This window comes from Berghia stephanieae, chromosome 1 (assembly GCF_034508935.2).
Source record: "Berghia stephanieae isolate SIO BIC M18660-M18661 chromosome 1, UCSD_Bste_1.3, whole genome shotgun sequence".
Taxonomy (NCBI): domain Eukaryota; kingdom Metazoa; phylum Mollusca; class Gastropoda; order Nudibranchia; family Aeolidiidae; genus Berghia; species Berghia stephanieae.
The window spans coordinates 18,875,265-18,893,980 of NC_088360.1; the positions used below are offsets into that span (position 1 = coordinate 18,875,265).

The 18,716-nt window shown below is 36.2% G+C and overlaps 1 protein-coding gene across 1 annotated transcript; it reads right to left on the reverse strand.

Moving 5' to 3' along the window:
• Positions 1-9,991: 9,991 nt before the first annotated feature.
• On the reverse strand, positions 9,992-10,324 carry LOC144963038 (uncharacterized). Its single transcript, XM_078896683.1, has one exon. It carries the CDS (start codon positions 10,322-10,324, stop codon positions 9,992-9,994), a length of 333 nt encoding a protein of 110 aa, XP_078752809.1.
• Positions 10,325-18,716: the final 8,392 nt, after the last annotated feature.

The window sequence follows — 18,716 nt, forward strand, 5'->3', positions numbered from 1 at the left end:
CAGCAACCTTTACAATATTGCTTCTTTTAGAATTTCCAGTTTATATATATTTTATAATATAAGAATTTTTGTATCGTAAATATATATTATTGTTATGAAATATATTGTTGATTATGAGAATGCAAATGACTTCCAAATTCTCAAATGTTATACAGAGGTTTGAGAAACTATGGAATGATTGAATTGTATATATATTATATTGTTGTGAAATATATTGTTGATTATGAGAATGCAAATGACTTCCAAATTCTCAAATGTTATACAGAGGTTTGAGAAACCATGGAATGATGCACTCAGATGAATTGGTGAGCCGCTCATAAAGGTTGGTTACCAGTACAAACTGTGCTCACGTACTAGAAGAAGCAACTTGTTTCCTGTTCTCAAATTGTCTTTCTAAATGATGCCAACTTTTGTGTTCATGATACCACACATATTTCTCACCTGTGAACAGGGGCGTGGCTATATTGGTTGATTTGGCGCCTGGCACCACACCCATCTTTTAAAAAATGGATTACAACATTAAAAAAAAATAATAAAACTGAGAAATGGCATATACCGCCTCTTACTTATTTAAGTGAGCATTTTATTTAATTTTTATTCTTTCTTTTGTATTTATAAATATAGCGTATTTAAAGTCATTTTCTTCGGTTTCTGGCAACACCTTATACTGTCAGCATGCTACGCCACTGCCTGTGAATTATGTGGGAATTTCCGTGTTTTGATATTAATCAGACTGGGTGGGTTCCTGACCTCCCATAGTGGGCAGGGAGGCACTTACTGTGTCTTCTATCCCCTTTTATCTTTTTTCCAACATGCTTTCTGCCTTTGTCTTTGGATGAAATTACTTGGTTTTGTCCTGGCACTGGCCGGATACCCTAGCTGGGAGGGAAACAGTCATAGTTAGTTTTGGGAGATGATATTATTTTCCTTGTAAATCATCTCTCTGTTATGCACTGTATTATGTATATGATTTGTAAACATTTGAGTGTTTTCCTCTTAGTGGGGACCTGTGCTTGTGTCTGGATGAGACTTTTAGGTGATCTCAAACTAAGTACTTTGATATTGTGCTCTTGGAATCTACATCTGTTTCCTATTTGAACCAATTCCCCTTTGTCTTACCTTACTTGGGTGCTTTAATTGTAATTTCAGAACTTTTTACTTTTCCATTTTCTTCCTTTTTACTGGTGCTGATATGACCTTAATGTGTTGCAAGCGCCGTAAAACCCTTAAAAACAAAACAAAACATTTTAATCAGAGTGGTTGAGAATGAGATGGCTGAGTGGCTTAGGTATTGCACTTACCCCTTCCCCCTGAAGGATCTGGGTTCAAACCCCGATGTCAGCATTTCATTTTTTTTCTTGAGCAAGGAGCTGCTTTTATTACTGATGTTGCAGCGCTGCTTTGAGGCTGATGCCTGGATGGCTCAACCCTAAAGAAGTATTTTCTCTTGGGATGAATCAAGAGAATTTGTTTTATTTTAATATTAATTGATAAATAAATTAATTTAACTATATTTAATTATTTTAATTTTTTTTTTTTTTTTTTGCTGATCACAGCATAATGGGTAGGCCTTGATTGAATAAAATGGGTACTTTAAAAAAAGAGACGCTGATCTCTCTTTTTGCTTTAAAAATGAATTTGCAATTTATTCATATTGAAAACTTTTGGTGGGTATCATTTTCTTATCAAAGTGTATTCCCATACGATTATGAATAAATTTGTTTGGGAAATAGTGTTTATATTACTCAGAAAGGTCAAATGAAACATCCAGTTGCTATTTTCAGGTATGTTAATTCCTTTTTCAGAGATGATCGTTCGGTCCATTGCTAGATTTTTACTTTATACAATTTTTCCTCTTTTTTTTCAAGCTTTCTGTCCTTACTTCAAATTAGATTACAATTACAAGGTTTTTCTCAGATAATGAATGCATTGGGGAATTATAATTGAGGGATGTTGTGGTATGTGTGCATGTGGATTTTTATTTTCCTTGTTTGCATCGTTTCTTTGAGTGAGTGTAAATTAGAAGCGATTTGAGTGACCATCTTTGCCTTTGGTTCCTTTTCTGGTGTCTATTTGAGAATTATGGGTGGGGTTCCTGACCTCCCATAGCGGGCAGGGAGGTACTTACTTTATCTGCCATGCCCCTATATGTTTTCCAACTTGCTTTTTGTCTTTGTCTTGGAATGAGATTACTTGTTTTTGTCCTGGCCCTGGCTGAAGGGGAAACAGTCAAATGTATAGTTAGTTTTGGGAGATGATATTTTTTTCCTTGTAAATCATCTCTCTGTTATGCGCCATATTATGTTGTTTATTTTCCTTGTAAATCATCTCTGTTATGCACCGTATTATGTTTTGTATACATATTATATATGATTTGTAAACATTTGAGTGTATTCCTCTTACTGGGGAATTGTGCTTGTGTCTGGATGAGACTTTTAGGTGATCTCAAAGTACTTTGATAGTGTGCTCTTGGAACCTACATCTGTATCCTATTTGAACCAATTCCCCTTTTGTCTTCCCTTTTCTTGGGTGCTTTAATTGTAATTCTGGAACTTTTTCCTTTCCCATTTTTTTCCTTTTTACTGGCGCTGATATGACCTTAATGTGTTGCAAGCGCCGTAAAACCCTTAAAAACAAAACAAACATATTTGAGAATTCGGTCGGCCTCATGCTTGACAGATTGTTAATGGATCTGCATCTGTGTCTTTACGTTATTTTAAGTTTTTTCTCCCAAACATTTTGCAGACACTGGGTTCTAAATCTATGAATTTATCCTGTTTGCTTTTTACCAAGTAACTTTTCATAGGCGATGTTGTGACCTAAAAGTATCGCAAGCATTGTCAAAACTGAATGAAATTCTTGATTTCTAAGTCGGGGTCCCAAACCATTTTTTCCAGTTTCTCAGAAGACATAATTTGTTTTTTAATTTAATTGATATATATCAGTTTTGTTTGATTTAGAGTGATGTGCACTTTTTGCAGGTCTGATATCATATTGCAGTTAAGGGCTTATTTACTTTTCCAATCTCAAAATTTTGATCTCATTGTTCGACTCTACGGGTAATTTTTGAGAATGATCTAAAAGACTTACAATCATAGGCTTATTTATTTTTTCACTTTCAAAATTTTGATATTAATGTTTGATTCTTGCAAAAAAAACTTTTATGGTCTAAAAGGACATATAGTTGGCAAATGATTTTAAAAGAGGGGATTTGTAAAAAACGTTTTGCTTACTTTCTGTGCTTATTTTGTAAATTTATGTTGAATTCTGTTTATTCCTTGAAAAATATTTTACTGATTTGGTATGGTATTTATATAGTATGTGTCATATATTTCAAGTGACCAAGTTGTTAAGGCATTGCACTGTGACCCAAAAGGTCCTGCTGTTGACCCGTGCTTCATGCACTTTCTTTTTTTTTTCCCTTGGCAACATTATTAATCCCCAATTTGTTCATCTTGGACAGTATGGGTGATTCCTGTTGACACCAGACGTTTGTTTGATGAACTATTTATATTATTCTCTCATGGACTGCCTAGGCGACAGCATCTACCGATGTATTTGAGGATTTTCATAGGAAACTGCATTTGAAATGTGTGATAACATTGATTTTAAAATTATTTTCTTTTAAAAAATGCTGATCTTTTAAAGGTTTATTTTGTGGTAAGGTACAAAATATACACAGTTTAGATGCCATGTTCATGTGCACTATTCTGTTAATGGAAAGCAAATATTTATTAATTGTAATTGTTGAAGAGGAGAATGTTGTGTGAACATTGAACATTTTTCGATTACTACAATATCACATATTTATGAGGATTAAGCCCTGGAAGTTGGTTTTGAAATAAAATGGTTTACATGTGGATTCGAAACAGTATATTAGATTGTTTATTTTTCTCGAGGATATGCGGGTATATTTCGTACCTGTGTATGTATCTTCCATAATTATTTTGTCTTATGCCTTTTTACTAAAAGGAGAGGATCTGAGAATTAAAAAAAAAATTGGTTTCATTGTTATGTACTGCCAACACATTCCAATATCTCATTTGGTGGGACTCTTGACTCCCAATGAGTGACTGCTCTCGACTCCCAATGGGTGACTGAGTACCTTAATCTGTTCTTCTTCCTGGTTGGGGTCTTCTGACCTCCCATGGTAGGCAGGAGGTCACTTGCTGTGTCTTCTATAACTGTATATCTATTTTCTGAATTGCTTTCTATTTCTAGGAATGGGATTACTTGGTTTTGTCCTGGTTCTTGCCGAAGTCCTTGGATGAGGGGAAAACAGAGTCAAATGTATCATATTAATTTTGTGAGGTGATATTTTTTACCTTGTAAATCATCTCTCTGTTATGTACTGATCGTTATATTTTTCATTTGAACATATCTTGTAAACATTTGAATGTGTTCCTCTTAGTGGAATCCTGATATAGCAACAACCTGCCAGAAAAGGTGAAGGCGACACCCAATCGATTTTTTAAAGATGATTGCTTACTTTACAAAACAGTTAGGCATGATGAATATGGGGCTTCATCACAAAAATATTTATATTCATTACAAGAATGGCTTATAGAGATCAACCCCAGTAAATTGTGAAGTCAAGCGTATCATAGACAAGCGAAAGTCAATAGATACAACATACAGAATACACAATAAAGAACTCAATGTTGTCAATCGGCAAAATATTTTGGGGTTACTATACATCAATATCTATCATGGAACATCAAGACTAAAATCTCGTTCACCTTTCTACCTATCAAAGAAAGAAAACTACAACACGCAAGAAGCCTGGTGCGAGGAATGGAAAAGGAATAAACCAACAGGAGGGGAACTAATCGAAGATCCCTGTAAAAGTCTCCCAGGTCTACAGGATCAACCAAGAAAATACTGGGTAGCTGCAAATAGACTACGGTCAAAACATACAAGAACAGCTGCCAACATTCACAAATGGGGGGTCCAAGAATCACCAACATGCCTAAAGTGCAACCAAGCACCACAAGATGCAAACCACCTCGTACTAGATTGCCCAGAGACAAAACTTGAAGGGGGATTTGAAACCATCAACAAATGTGATGATGACTTCCGAACCTGGATTGATACCTTGAACATAGAAGTGTAGCCGAACAATACTACTACTATAATGGAATGGCCACAATATAGCCAAAGTAACAAACAAGGTCAATAAAATAAATGCCTATTTGAACCGAGGCATCTGAACATGTCCAAAAGAAATTAAATCAAGCTGCTACATAGCATTAGTTTGACCAATAATGGAATACATCAGCGCAGTTTATGAGCCAGCAAAATCAAACATAACACAAATTGAGTTGAATTGAGGACAGCTTGATCACTGCTCGGCAATTTCAAAACAAGTAGTGTGGCTCGCATGCTATACTAGAATCCTGTCATGGCAGTTTTTTTGCATCGCAACGCGGCCGCAAAAAATTGCAGATTTGCATTGCGGCCGCAAATTTTGCATTTTTTTTGCAAATTTTCGAGAAAAATATTAATAAAAAATAAAATTTTTCTTATTCTTTTTAAAAATATAGTGGGGACCAGTGATGATAATCTTCCGCGGAATGCTGGGATTTTAAGGTTTTTTCATAAATGTTCCGTTGTTTTTGTCATGTCAAACATTTTCTGCTAAGTGGTAGTTCAGGGAAAAAAACCCCCCAAACAATATGCCTTCTATCATTTTTTGACACCTCTGTTCAGTTGCATGAATTTTCGTGACACTCCTTTATTTATGACGTAAGTCTAGACACACTGGCGCCAAATGTCAAAAAGTATCACAAGACAGATGGTGGCCATGGATGAGAAGATGATCGAAAGGGAAGGGGATGGAGCAAATGGGTGTAAACACTTGTGTACTTTTTTATCTGTAGCATGATAGTACATTTGGCGATTTTATATGTTTTATAAGCGTCTTTTTTATTTTCTTCCTTTTTAATTTTTGTTTGTTTTTGTTTTTGTTTGATTGTTCTGAACTTGTTAATAGAATTCATTACAACTTTTGTCTAATTATAAAAAAAATTAAAATTAAAAATCATTTCATCAACTCTCTCTCTCTCTCTCTCTCTCTCTCTCTCTCTCTCTCTCTCTCTCTCTCTCTCTCTCTCTCTCTCTCACTCTCTCATTGGTTGAACTATTGAATACAAGCGATTTCTTTTCTTTTCTGGCCAAAGACTGGCATTTTGACGTCATTTTTTTGGTCAGTGTCAGGCTATAACTTTACGATGGCTACGCTACAAGTTAACGGACTCACTATTTAGTATATTTTTTACGCCATGTTTAGGTTTGTGCGTGAATTGTCGTTATTTTTGCTCAAGGAAACAGATTATGATCCCATTGGTTGAACTATAGATAGTATGCACTTGACAACATTGCCATCCGGAAGTATAACGGACCAACACACAAAACTATGTGTAACCATGATCGTTGATGGTCAGGTTAATACAGTTGAGTGAGAATTAACCAGTAGATTTTTGACCAATCAATACCATGGATTTGTGACACACTTTCACACGTGCTCGGACAAACATAGTTGGTTGTTTATAAGCAATAACGTGAATGAAATCGACCTATCTCTGATTAATGTTATTGTTTTAATAACACAAATGGGTGACTACTTATCACACGATTTTCTCGATTATATTATAAACGTTTAAATTTCTGTGTTGATTCTATTGATCAGGCGATAGAACAGTGGGTATTTTACGCATATATATATATAATATATATATATATATATATATATATATATATATATATATATATATATATATATATATATATATATACAACTGATAGTAAAACCTGTGTAGTTCTCTATGTTTACCATCCCAGCCATTGTTTAAATGATGACGATTGTCCGAGAGGCGTGGTTATCTAAGTGTCTATTACTCATAAACGCGGTTGGCAAAAACAATAATAAAGACCCAAGTGACGTCAACTTCGAACTATCTATTGAATTCAACTCACGAATGGTTTCTTGCCTGGCCAAAGACTGTCTTATAGCTTAATTTTTTGGTCAGTATCAGGCTATAAGTTTACGAAAGTTACCCTCCAGTTCTGAGCCATTCGACAAAAACCTCGAAGCTTGGAGAAATCACAGGACATAATTTTCCCTATGAATGTGACCCAGCGCATAAAGACGGTATTATATCCGAGGTTGACTAGATGCTGAAAATGGAATCCTTTTTATTGGTGCTTTTCTTAACGGCAAACGATTCGGATTTCACATTTCTGTTTATTTGAAATACTTTTGGAACGAGAAATCCGTCAAATTTGTTTGTTGAACTTCAAATTCACTTATTGTCTTTTGCTTCAAAGTAGTGCGGGGCGGTCCTTGGCAAGCTTAAGGACCACGGTCCTACGGTCCTTGGGAAATGAAGACCGCAAGGACCGGTCCTAGGACCGGTCCTTTTCGACATTGAACATTCCTGAGAGACTGTTGGAAATTCGAACCGGTTTGACTTTGAGACCATGGGATCGTTCATTCTTGAACCGTTAAAGACCGCTACACGATGAAAACCGTGGTCTACAGGAGTAAAACACACGGAGTAGTCACACTCATTTCAAATTGTAACCTAATTAGAGAAGAGGGGTGATGCCTTCTTTATTTGCTCACCGTACTTCATTGTTACTTCGATAATTTAATAAAATTTGAAATTTATCCCCATTAACGGAGATAATGGCATCGCCCAAGGCGTTGATCGAGTTGTTCGTGGCGTTGATACACACACGCAACTCCTACCCCCCCCCCCCCCCACACACACACATTAGAGGGCAGCGAGCATTGAAGAGTAAGAGAGAGACGTGAAGTTATAATAAGAGGGGGTGGATGAGGTAATAAGAGGGGTCGATGGTGACTTTTCGCCAGATCTAACAAACTCAGCTACCCATTCATTGCTGAGTAGACAGGGATTCAGAAAAAAATCGACTGCACCCGGGATCGATCTCTGGCCCTTTGCGTATAAAGAGAGTGCTCTATCAACTGAGCTATCGGGGTCCCCAAATATTCTATTGGACTTTTTTAAAATTCAGACGTTATAACTGGGTTTTTTGGAAGGAAGAAACTAATGAAACTCATATTATTTGATTAGTAAAAACACCAACGAAATTTTAATATTATTGTATTATTTTAAATGACAACACTGCGATAGAAAGGAGTGGTGACAAGAGATGGACAAAAGAAAACAAAAAATCGGATTTGCTACTTGCTAGGTTCGACACACACACACACACACACACACACACACACAAACACACACATCTTTAGTAGTCACATACATTTCAAACAATAACCCATTAGAGAAGAGGGGTCATGCCTTCACCATAGATCATTGTCATTGCGATCATTATGGTGTAGTAAATTTTGAAATTTACCCCGTATAATGGAATCGTCCAAGGCGTGCGCCTCCTGTTCCCCCCATCTCACACACGAAAGGGCGGTTTGCGGAGTGGAGGTTGGTGGTCGTCTGCCTGTATGGTCGTCTGTGTCGTTTAGTGTATGGCAAAGGGGGGTGGTGCGATTAATTAAGTGGGATGGGTGGTGATTGGTGGAAGATAGGCAACCGAAGCAACGAATCGCTGGGGCAGGGTTGCCAGTTTGGCATTTTAAATGACAGATTCCAAAAATCTGGCATTTTTGAAAACCGTTTGGCATTAGAAAAATCATTTGGCATTTGGCATTTTCATTTGGCATTTTCATTTGGCATTTTCTTTTCTTGTATATTATACTTCAAATGACACCTTTTCTTAATTATTTTAAACGCGTAAAAACAAACATCTTCACATTTCTTTTTCATCTTAAAATCCAACCTTGGTGTAGTGGTTTAGCACTCCACTTAGTAGTCAGTAGGTAAATAATTACCCCAACAGGAAATTTAGTATAATTCAAAAAAAAAAAAAAAAAAACAAACAAAAAAAAAAAAAAAAAAAAAAAGAAAGAAAAAGAAAAGAAAACACGCAAGCCACCAGGATATGATAGTAAATTGTCTATCAAAAGTGAGTAGTTTTCTTAGTGGGGGTGGGAGTCAACAGACTTTGGCATCTTTTTGAGTGTTTTGGCATTTTTTGAGTCTTCCCCTGGCATTTTGTTGAAAAATAATCTGGCAACCCTGCGCTGGGGAAGTAGTAGGCTATGGCGCGAGACCGTAGGACCGTGGTCCTTGCAAGGACCGCCCCGCACTAGTTGAAAGGTGATAAGAAGTGAGGACCGCCGCCGATCTTCCCCTATGGGACCGGTCTTCGGTTCACAGCTAAAAGACCGTCGGACCGCGGTCTAGACCGGTCTTCAGCGCGGCACTACTTCAAAGTGACATCGAGCCAGGTGGAGTTGCAGCGTAGCCATCGTTAAGTTATAGCCTGGCACTGAAACCCAAAAAGACTGACATTTTGACGTCATTATTTGTTTTTTGCACCGCCAAGTGAGTTGTCTTTAGTAGTGCTCCTGGAAACAAGTGGTCCCATTGGTTGAACTATTCAATACAACTCACGATTTGTTTTCTTTCGTGGCCAAAGACTGGCATTTTGACGTCCTTTTTTGGTCAGTGTCAAGCTATAAGTTAACGATGGCTACGGTTGCTGGGTCATTTGTTGAATCTATGCAGACGTACGCGGATATAAACAGACACGCGTATTTTATTTTAGATTTGGCCAGAAAATTTGTCCTTCAAATAGCGATCGATTAAAATGAGCCCGATGTTGTCAAAAAAACTCTCAAACTTGGGACGTTAATAATGTTTCATGTTTGTGAGTTTTTTGACAAGATGTGGGCCTTTTTAATTGATCGATGTTTGGGAGGACGGCTCTTCCGGATAAAAAATCTATAATACATTAATAATAAAAACACACAGAGTACGGTATTATGGGATGTTGCATTTTATTGCCGATTTCTATGTGTGATGTTTGAAGTGCAAGCGTCGAACGTTGTATTTATCCTCAACAAGCATACGTTATTACATTTCGGACAATCTGGTAACGAAGAAAAGAGTTATGCTCTCGCCACATTTTGTGGCATAGGCTCTCGGATCTCCTGGGCTTCCTGAATCACGGTACAGATAGGGCAAAAAAATATTTTCAAAAAGTCGGTAATACAGCCGCCACCAATGCCTCTAGATTGTCGAACCTTCTTACGAATTATCATCAGAACTATAAGATCTATGATTGGAAATGGAGTGCAGAGCAAGAGCCCGCAAAGGCAGCAAGACTCTCCCACAGATTCGGCCGTCCTGCCAAAAGTGTAACACGGGATTAGGAAGGTGAAGATGCATAGGCCAATATTGTCGAAACATCCAAATAAACCGTGCGTGAAATCGTTGGACATGATGATAATGTTAGTTTGTCCCTCACGTGATCAATAAATTGTTTTTGTATTCCAAATGAGGAAAATGCATTAATTCTGTTAATATCTGAAATGAAAAGAAGCATAAACACACAATATATTCTTTGGTTTTTGATATAAACAGTTTTCGAAGAATAGCTTAAACAAAAAAAAGAAACAAAACAAAAACGTTTACAGTGAATACAGTTTGCTGTTTTACAAACTCTAGCAATATGGAGCAAACTCAGTGGCTGGAAAGTGACATTGGCTAAATGCTGGCCACAGCACTGGGAAAAAGATATTTATTATAAATATTACCCGACTTGACTCGAGTATCAATGGATAGTGGATATCATAAAAGTGATCCTACGAAAACATAATATTATGTCTCATCCCCGTACCCTTCGCTCAAACCAACCTAGCAACTTGCAATGATTATTTTGGTTCGAAATGACTGCTTGCGAAATGAATCACTAAATAAGAATATGGTGTCATCGTCACATATATTATTTATTTATTCATTCGTTAAAAAAAATTATTTATTCTACTTTATTTATTCATTCATTTATTTATTCATTTATTTTTCTATTTATCTTTTGTACTATTACGTTGGAATAGAAATAAACTAAGCCGAGGTTATTCAGCTCGTTGTTATTAATTATCTTTTTGAAAGCCTGTTAGTGATTAGTTCTCCCTAAATTATATCGATCAGACTATAATCGTTAAAGGCTAACCATAGTTTTTTGTCTTGGTATAATATTGAATCTGACTTGCGGATGTTGTGAGTATTTTATCTAAACGTTGTAGCGTCACAGCCTTTTCCCTATAATCTATAAATATAATGGCATGTCCTCATGGACGATTGTGAATCTATTGTTAATATCACTAGCGCATTATAAATTCAAAAACTCATCAGCGAAATGGAATTCAAATGTGAAAAGTAACATAACATAAAAGGGCTATCTTGATTTCGTCATGGTGAGGAACATGTTAATACAATTTTCTACTTGCATTCCCTAACATTCATTGAAGAAGGTTTATATCTATGTAATTAGATGTGATACTACAAGTAATATGGACAACAATTCAGTCCTTACCTGGAATAAAGAACAGTTTAAGACAAAATGCATGTTCTATTGATCGTTTCGAAATTGTTATTGATCGAGAGTTAAAGAATTTAAGAAGTGCTTTTTGATCGCATATCGTCTAAATCATTTATTGATTCCAGCAAGCTGATTTTGTTAATAATCTGCGCTTTGAGGTTTCGACGAAAGGCGCATTAGAAATAATGTGCTTCTTCTTCTTCTTCTTCTTCTTCTTCTTCTTCTTCTTCTTCTTCTTCTTCTTCTTCTTCTTCTTCTTCTTCTTCTTCTTCTTCTTCTTCTTCTTCTTCTTCTCTTCTCTCTCTCTTCTTCTTCTCTTCTTCTTCTTCTCTTCTTCTTCTTCTTCTTCTTCTCTTCTTCTTCTTCTTCTTCTTCTCTTCTTCTCCTCTTCTCTCCTCCTCTCTCTCTTCCTCTTCTTCTTCTTCTCTTCTTCTTCTTCTTCTTCTTCTTCTCTTCTTCTTCTCTTCTTCTTCTTCTTCTTCTTCTTCTTCTTCTTCTTCTTCTTCTTCTTCTTCTTCTTCTTCTTCTTCTTCTTCTTCTTCTTCTTCTTCTTCTTCTTCTTCTTCCTTCTTCTTCTTCTTCTTCTTCTTCTTCTTCTTCTTCTTCTTCTTCTTCTTCTTCTTCTTCTTCTTCTTCTTCTTCTTCTTCTCTTTTCTTCTTCTTCATTTTCTTTCTTCTTCTTCTTCTTTCTTCTTTTCTTCTTCTTCTTCTTTTCTTCATCTTCTTTTCTTCTTTCTTCTTCTTCTTCTTCTCTCTTCTTTCTTTCTCTTCTTCCTTCTTCTCTTCTTCTTCTTCTTCTTCATCTCTTTCTTCTTCTCTTTCTTCTTCTCTTCTTCTTCTTCTCTTCTTCTTCTTCTTCTTTTCTTCTTCTTTCTTCTTCTTTTCTTACTATTCTTCTTTTCTTCTTCTTCTTCTTTCTCTTCTATCTTCTTCTTCTTCTTCTTACTTCTTCTTCTTCTTCTTCTTCTTCTTCTTCTTCTTTTCAATTCTTCTTCTTCTTCTCTTCTGTTCTTATTATTATTATAAGTATTATATTATATATTATATTATTATATTATATTATTATTATTATATTATTATTATATTATTATTATTATTATTATATTATTATATTATTATTATCATCATTATTATTAAAATGCATACGTTGATTAGTGACTGTTTCTATCTATTCCTATTGCTCGTTATAATCAAAAGCTTTTAAAATAAATGTATTTTTTACAAAAAGCGCTTTACAAAATCACTTGAATCACTGTAAATAAATACACTCACATTGTGCCAAAAGACCCATACAGCAGTCGTACACACTAAATATACATGTTTTACATTATAAAGAAAATGTGATATTCGACAAATTAAAACTAACAATAAAACAAATAATAGACAAATCAAGCAGAAAACATCGATAATGGAAATTATAGAAAATATTGGTTTTCAGATTTTTCTTAAAATCCTCGACACCGATTGAATGCTTTATTGACAAATGCAAGCGAATTCCAATTCCTGCTCCATAAAAAGATCTATCGCCAAAATTAGTTTTTGACACTTTTAGTTTTAGTAGCTGGATCCACAGTATAATCACACTTAAAAATTAAATCATTTCATTTTAAATTACTAAAATGTTATTATCTCTTCCCGAGCAAGTATTTTTAAAGGTTTATCTTAAGATAGGATCGAACAAAAAAAAACACAGGCGTCATCCGCAGTGCAGTACCTCAAAGTGAGCACTTGACGCAACGTTTCTTGATCTTACTCAAGGAGAGAAAAACAAGAACAAAAACCAGACGCCAAAGAGGGGCTGGGCTCTAGCCCTGCTCTCTCATGTGGAAGTACAAAAAATCATTATATAATTTAATTTTAATTTTGATTTTAATTCACGCTTTCTAAAGGGGTAGCATTTCAATTATTTACTGCATTAGTATTACTGGTTTTTATTTTTATCCCCCGTATAAACAGCATTATCCTTTCACTTTCATCATATTCGTCTTTGCCTTACTCATTTTCTATTTTGTAACATAACGGAAATCCGAAATGTTCACATCATTAATTTATTCTTGTGAAAAAATTGACGCTCTAATTCAAGTTTTTCATCCTCCGTTAAAAAAAAATTGTTTCAAAATTTATTTCGAAAACAAAACAAATTTTTGTGCTTCACGCGTCAATATTTGCATAATTTTGCATTGTAAATTGATTAGATAATGTGACATATAATATGACAAAGACTTTTTTTTTCACCTTTGAATTAAGGCTCCTATTGGTGAATGTAACAACCTTCCTAAATTCAACTTAATAGAGTTTGCGGTCTTCATCTAACAAGTGGCAGCAAGTTCTTCGTTTTTTAAAGTGTGACATTCGTGCACTCTCACATAATGGCTTCCGCTTGCTCCTTTTGTGATTGTGTGCATTCACACTCAATAATTGTCAATGCCAGCAAGCTGACTTTGTTAATAAACAGGGCACGTACGTTCTTTTTTTTAATAGATAAACCCCCCAAAAACTAGCAGAGAACCCGCATCATCATCACGATAATCATCAACAGTTACGAAGCACCATTGTATCAAGCTATTGACGTTACGTTATTGACCGCATGGTGACAATGGGAGCATGTTCTATCTGTACTGTTGTGTCCTTGTGTAAGGCACTGCACACAAATTGCCTGCTCGTTCAGGTATAATTGAGTGCTCGGCTAAAAGCACCCGCGACTGTTCTATCAGTTGTTGTCCAAAAAATTATTATGTACTGATGGCTTGTTTGGTATGAAAATGGTCTTACGTGTCTTGCTGGTGAACCATTGTGCAGTTAATGTAGCGTTTTAAAACTCTAGCATTACTTGTGTATTCCATGTGAAATTCTCATTATTCATAAATGAATGTTGATGAGTCTTTAAAAGAAAGAAAGAAAGTAGAGAGAGAGAGAGAGAGAGAGAGAGAGAGAGAGAGAGAGAGAGAGAGAGAGAGAGAGAGAGAGAGAGAGAGAGAGAGAGAGAGGAGGTAGAAGAATTTACAAATGATTAAAAAAGTAATGCGTTTGCATGTTTTCAGATAAAATTACAATGGCAAAAAGAACTCACAGGGACTGATGGGACAAGTTTTTAGTAGGCTAGCAACTTCGTTTTTAGTGCGTCAACTAGATAACACCACGCTAACGTCTCATGTTCCAACCACCCAGGAATAAGCACGCTACAATTCCTACTACATTTTGTTTTATGTTTTCAACGTTCCTTTGCTGACGAAGGGTTTTCCCCCGAAACGTCCATTGTCTGTACTGTTTCCACCTGAAGCCATTGTCAGCTACTGTAAATGGTCAACTATATACTATTTAAGTTATCGAACGCACATTGTTGTATTCTCGTTGTTATTTTCATTGGATAAGTAATGTTATATAGGAAAAAAGAAAAGTGCTAAAACCGCACTTTTATAATATAATAAATTGCGAGAGTGGTTCTATATAGCAGACTACCCAATGTGCACGGTTTTAGCCCAATTTCCCCGAATACAATGAGTATGAAGAAAATATATGTATATACGCAGTTATTTTCCTTGTTTAATATAGCTGTAATAAAGGCCTTAAACCGAAACGTTACGATTGATTGTCTTGGACTAGCAAGAAGAGGTTCCATCAGATCTCTAAACTTAATTTCTTATTCATTCCTCATCGAGCCATAGGGCGCAAAAGACATAATATATTATATATCAAGGACTTCCATATCTGTATGTCGGCTGTATGGACACCGGTGGTTTCCTAGGTAAGGCCAGCCTCTTTTAGCTTTGTCCATGGGCAGTCTCCATGTTTCTTTGGGTCTGTCTCTTTCTTCCATTATGGCAACATGTTTAAGTTATCATTACCTGCGTCTCTTTATAATATCTGTAGCTATGCTCATTGCATCTGTCTTTTCTCTCAGAGTTTCATTTCTAATTTCATTGGGCCACCCCCCCCTCCCCCCGCAAATTCCTATTCGGCCAGGAAACTAAAGTTTTCAGATCTTTAAAGCCAACAGGTAATGTTTTACTTCACTCGCCTACATGTTTTAGGCATTCTAGTGCGTGACTTACTAACTAGTATCAAACAAATAATTAATCCCCCAAAAATCTATTTTACGCATTACGACTTGTTGATAAAGGCACAATCCTAGGACTACATATAGATGTCGCTGGTACAATCGGAACCCGTGTGAACGCCTGAAGTGTCATTCCGTGAAAGGTCGACCGTGGCGCAATGTCTTAATTTTATTACTCAATACTCTTCAACAGTCGTAACGTCACTTCCTTCCTAATGACGCATTGTAACTTAGTAACACTGGCTCTAAACTATCGGAACAATGGCGGACGCCCGTATGAAATATTACTCCGGCGAGCATAAAGGGTATCCAGAGGAAATAAAAACACATACATTTGATCATGTTTTGACTTTTACACATTCTGATCACAAGGCATATGAAAATTTCTAGCCAGCATGAAAAATAAAAAGTAATGATTTTCTTTGTTTAGAACCAAGATAGCCGCCGTTGCCGGGCGGCGTGACATCAGACTATTGAATCGTATTACCAATCAAAGTACTGATTTTGAGTTATTTTCTATTTTATGACATCTAGCATCAATGGTTACCTATAATATCATTCCTTTAAATGGAGGAGGAAAAAAAAACGTGAGCTTTCATATTGCGCAAGAACTTATTTGCTCAACGCGGTTTACAAGCCAACAGCTACACTAATCGTGTGAAATGAGACACAGCGCCTGGAGTCTGCTGTTATAGTGATTTTTTAAAAATTTCGACGGAGACCACGCTTTTGCCACACATGTATTCATTCTAAACTTGAGTCCGATGAGAGAATGTGAGTAAAGAGCTTTTGCCAAGGATTCAATTTATGATGCCCACAGCGAGACTCGAAAAAAGGACTTGTCGTTTCGGCGAAGGCAATTGTTTCAAAGCCGAGTAAATATCTCTATGTCCAACGTACGAAATAAAAGGCCGACATATTGTGATCATTAGGATCAATAAGACTTTTGCTGTTGATGTAGAATTCAGAATTCATGCCTATCTACTCTAATTAACAACTGTATGCATCTCCATACTCATGTTTAATACTTTGATCAAACTGGGGGTTTTTGAAGCCGAGATGCCACTTGTGATGCGGTAATTTACTCGCTCTTAGATTCTGTTCATAGCTACGTGTACCGAGAATGAGAACACCTAGGTTCATAGTAATCATAAACAACATTACTGGGAATTTGGAAGATGGGCTAATGGGTCTCATTTGCTTCAGAAAAAAACAACTACAAATTAACAAAAAACAACCCCGCTCCCCCCCCCCCAAACCCCCCAAAAAAAAACCCAACAAAACAAACAAAATCAAACAAAAAACAAAAACAAAACAAAATCACCAATTAATTGCCACTTCCATTGTCAGTATGTTTATTGTTTTTGTAAAACATGCCGTCGGACAGAAATGATTCTTCTTCCACAAGGGATGTTGGTGCAACTTCCTGTTGTCCATTGCTGTGGGCATTTCTTGTGGGAATTGGATTTACACCTCGTACAGATGAATTGTTCTTATTGGAGGGATGTTTTGATTTGGGAAATATTTGCTGGGGATCTTAGGTATTTTTGTAATCATTTGCTAAAACAACATTTCCTTTCTTATTGCGAGTTGTAATTTTGATTCGATTTTCATTGAATAGGTTCGTACTTTCTGTTTCAGATATTTTGGGGGATGCTGCTTACGTAAAATAAAATGCATCTTTAAAAACTCATTTTCAAGGTGTGTGCGTGTGTGTGTGTGTGTGTGTGTGTGTGTGTGTAGTGGGAGGAGGAGGAGGAGGAGGAGGAGAGGAGAAGGTGTTACTTACTTACTGCCCTTTATACCGGCTGTCATGTTGGCCAGCTAGAAAGGGAGTCCAGTTCTGTCTGGCCTGAGATATTCATTCGACTGTTTCCCCAGCTGAGGTCAATGATTTGAAATTTACTACTTTTCGTCTCCGAGGCATCTAAGCGATTTAATATTCATACCATTTAGACAGACCCAACTCGGTTTCTTTTACGTGTGGTAGGAAGACGAATGAACTATTTTCATTGTCTTAATGTTTTTCTTCGGCGCTTTTGATCCAGTGCTATTTATTTTCGAGGCAGTCTACCAACTATCAAGCGTGCTGAGAAGTCAATCTTTGTTTTTCTTACCTAAGGTGTTGCAAGCGGTGTGAAACTTACTTACTTACTTACTTACTTACTTACTAACTTACTTACTTACTTACTTACTTACTAACTTACTTACTTACTTACGTTGGTCTTTTGCCCTTACATTCTTTTCTGTTCAGTGCCATTACTTCTAATCTTCTCCATGTCTGTCCAGAACTCCGAGAATCTGCCTCTACATCTCTTCTCCAGGTGTTCTTTGGTCAGCCCTTTTTTCGTGAAACTTATTTTAATCAAAATAAATTCTACAAGAGTAGATAGGTCTTTTTAAGTTCATCCAAACACCATGAAATCTCAAATTTTGTCGTAATATCAGCAAAAGAAAATATGATAGATAGAATAGTCCGATTATTCATTCCGAAGGGAATTCTAATCCAAGGGAGTCTGAAATATCCAAGGCGTCAGCCGCTGTGCATCGCTGCAAATTGAGCTAGGACAGTGGTGACTTGTTCATGTTCAAGGTCACACAATGTGGCGAGTAATTAAAACCGACAGCATTTGAGTACAAAGCAAAGACATTACAATGAAAATGCAGGACAAGGGACCTATGTTAAGAAAAGGACTAGATCACCAAGGTCAGACTATCCTTGTGCTTTGTATGACACTGTAAACATGAAGCCATTACAGATACGGACTTTGTCGGAAAGATTGAGGAGAGAGAATTTCCCAAGTGAAGCAATTGCGTGAATCTTACTTAATTTGTCTTTCGCTTCTGTCGGTGTTTTTGAAAGTAAATACTATGTTATATTTTTATGTTTTTAAGAATTTTACGGCGCTTGCAACACATTAAGGTCATATCAGCGCCAGTAAAAAGGAAGAAAATGGGATAGTCAAGAATTCTAGAATTACAATTAAAGTACCCAAGAAAAGGGAAGACAAAGGGGAATTTGTTCAAATAGGAAACATGTAGATTCCAATAGCACACCATCAAAGTACTTAGTTTGAGATCACCTAAAAGTCTCATCCAGACACAAGCACAGGTCCCCACTAAGAAGAATACAATCAAATGTTTGACAAACCGTATAATATAATATAAAGAAAACATAATACAATTCATAACAGAGAGATGAGTTACAAGGAAAAAAATATCATCTCCCAAAACT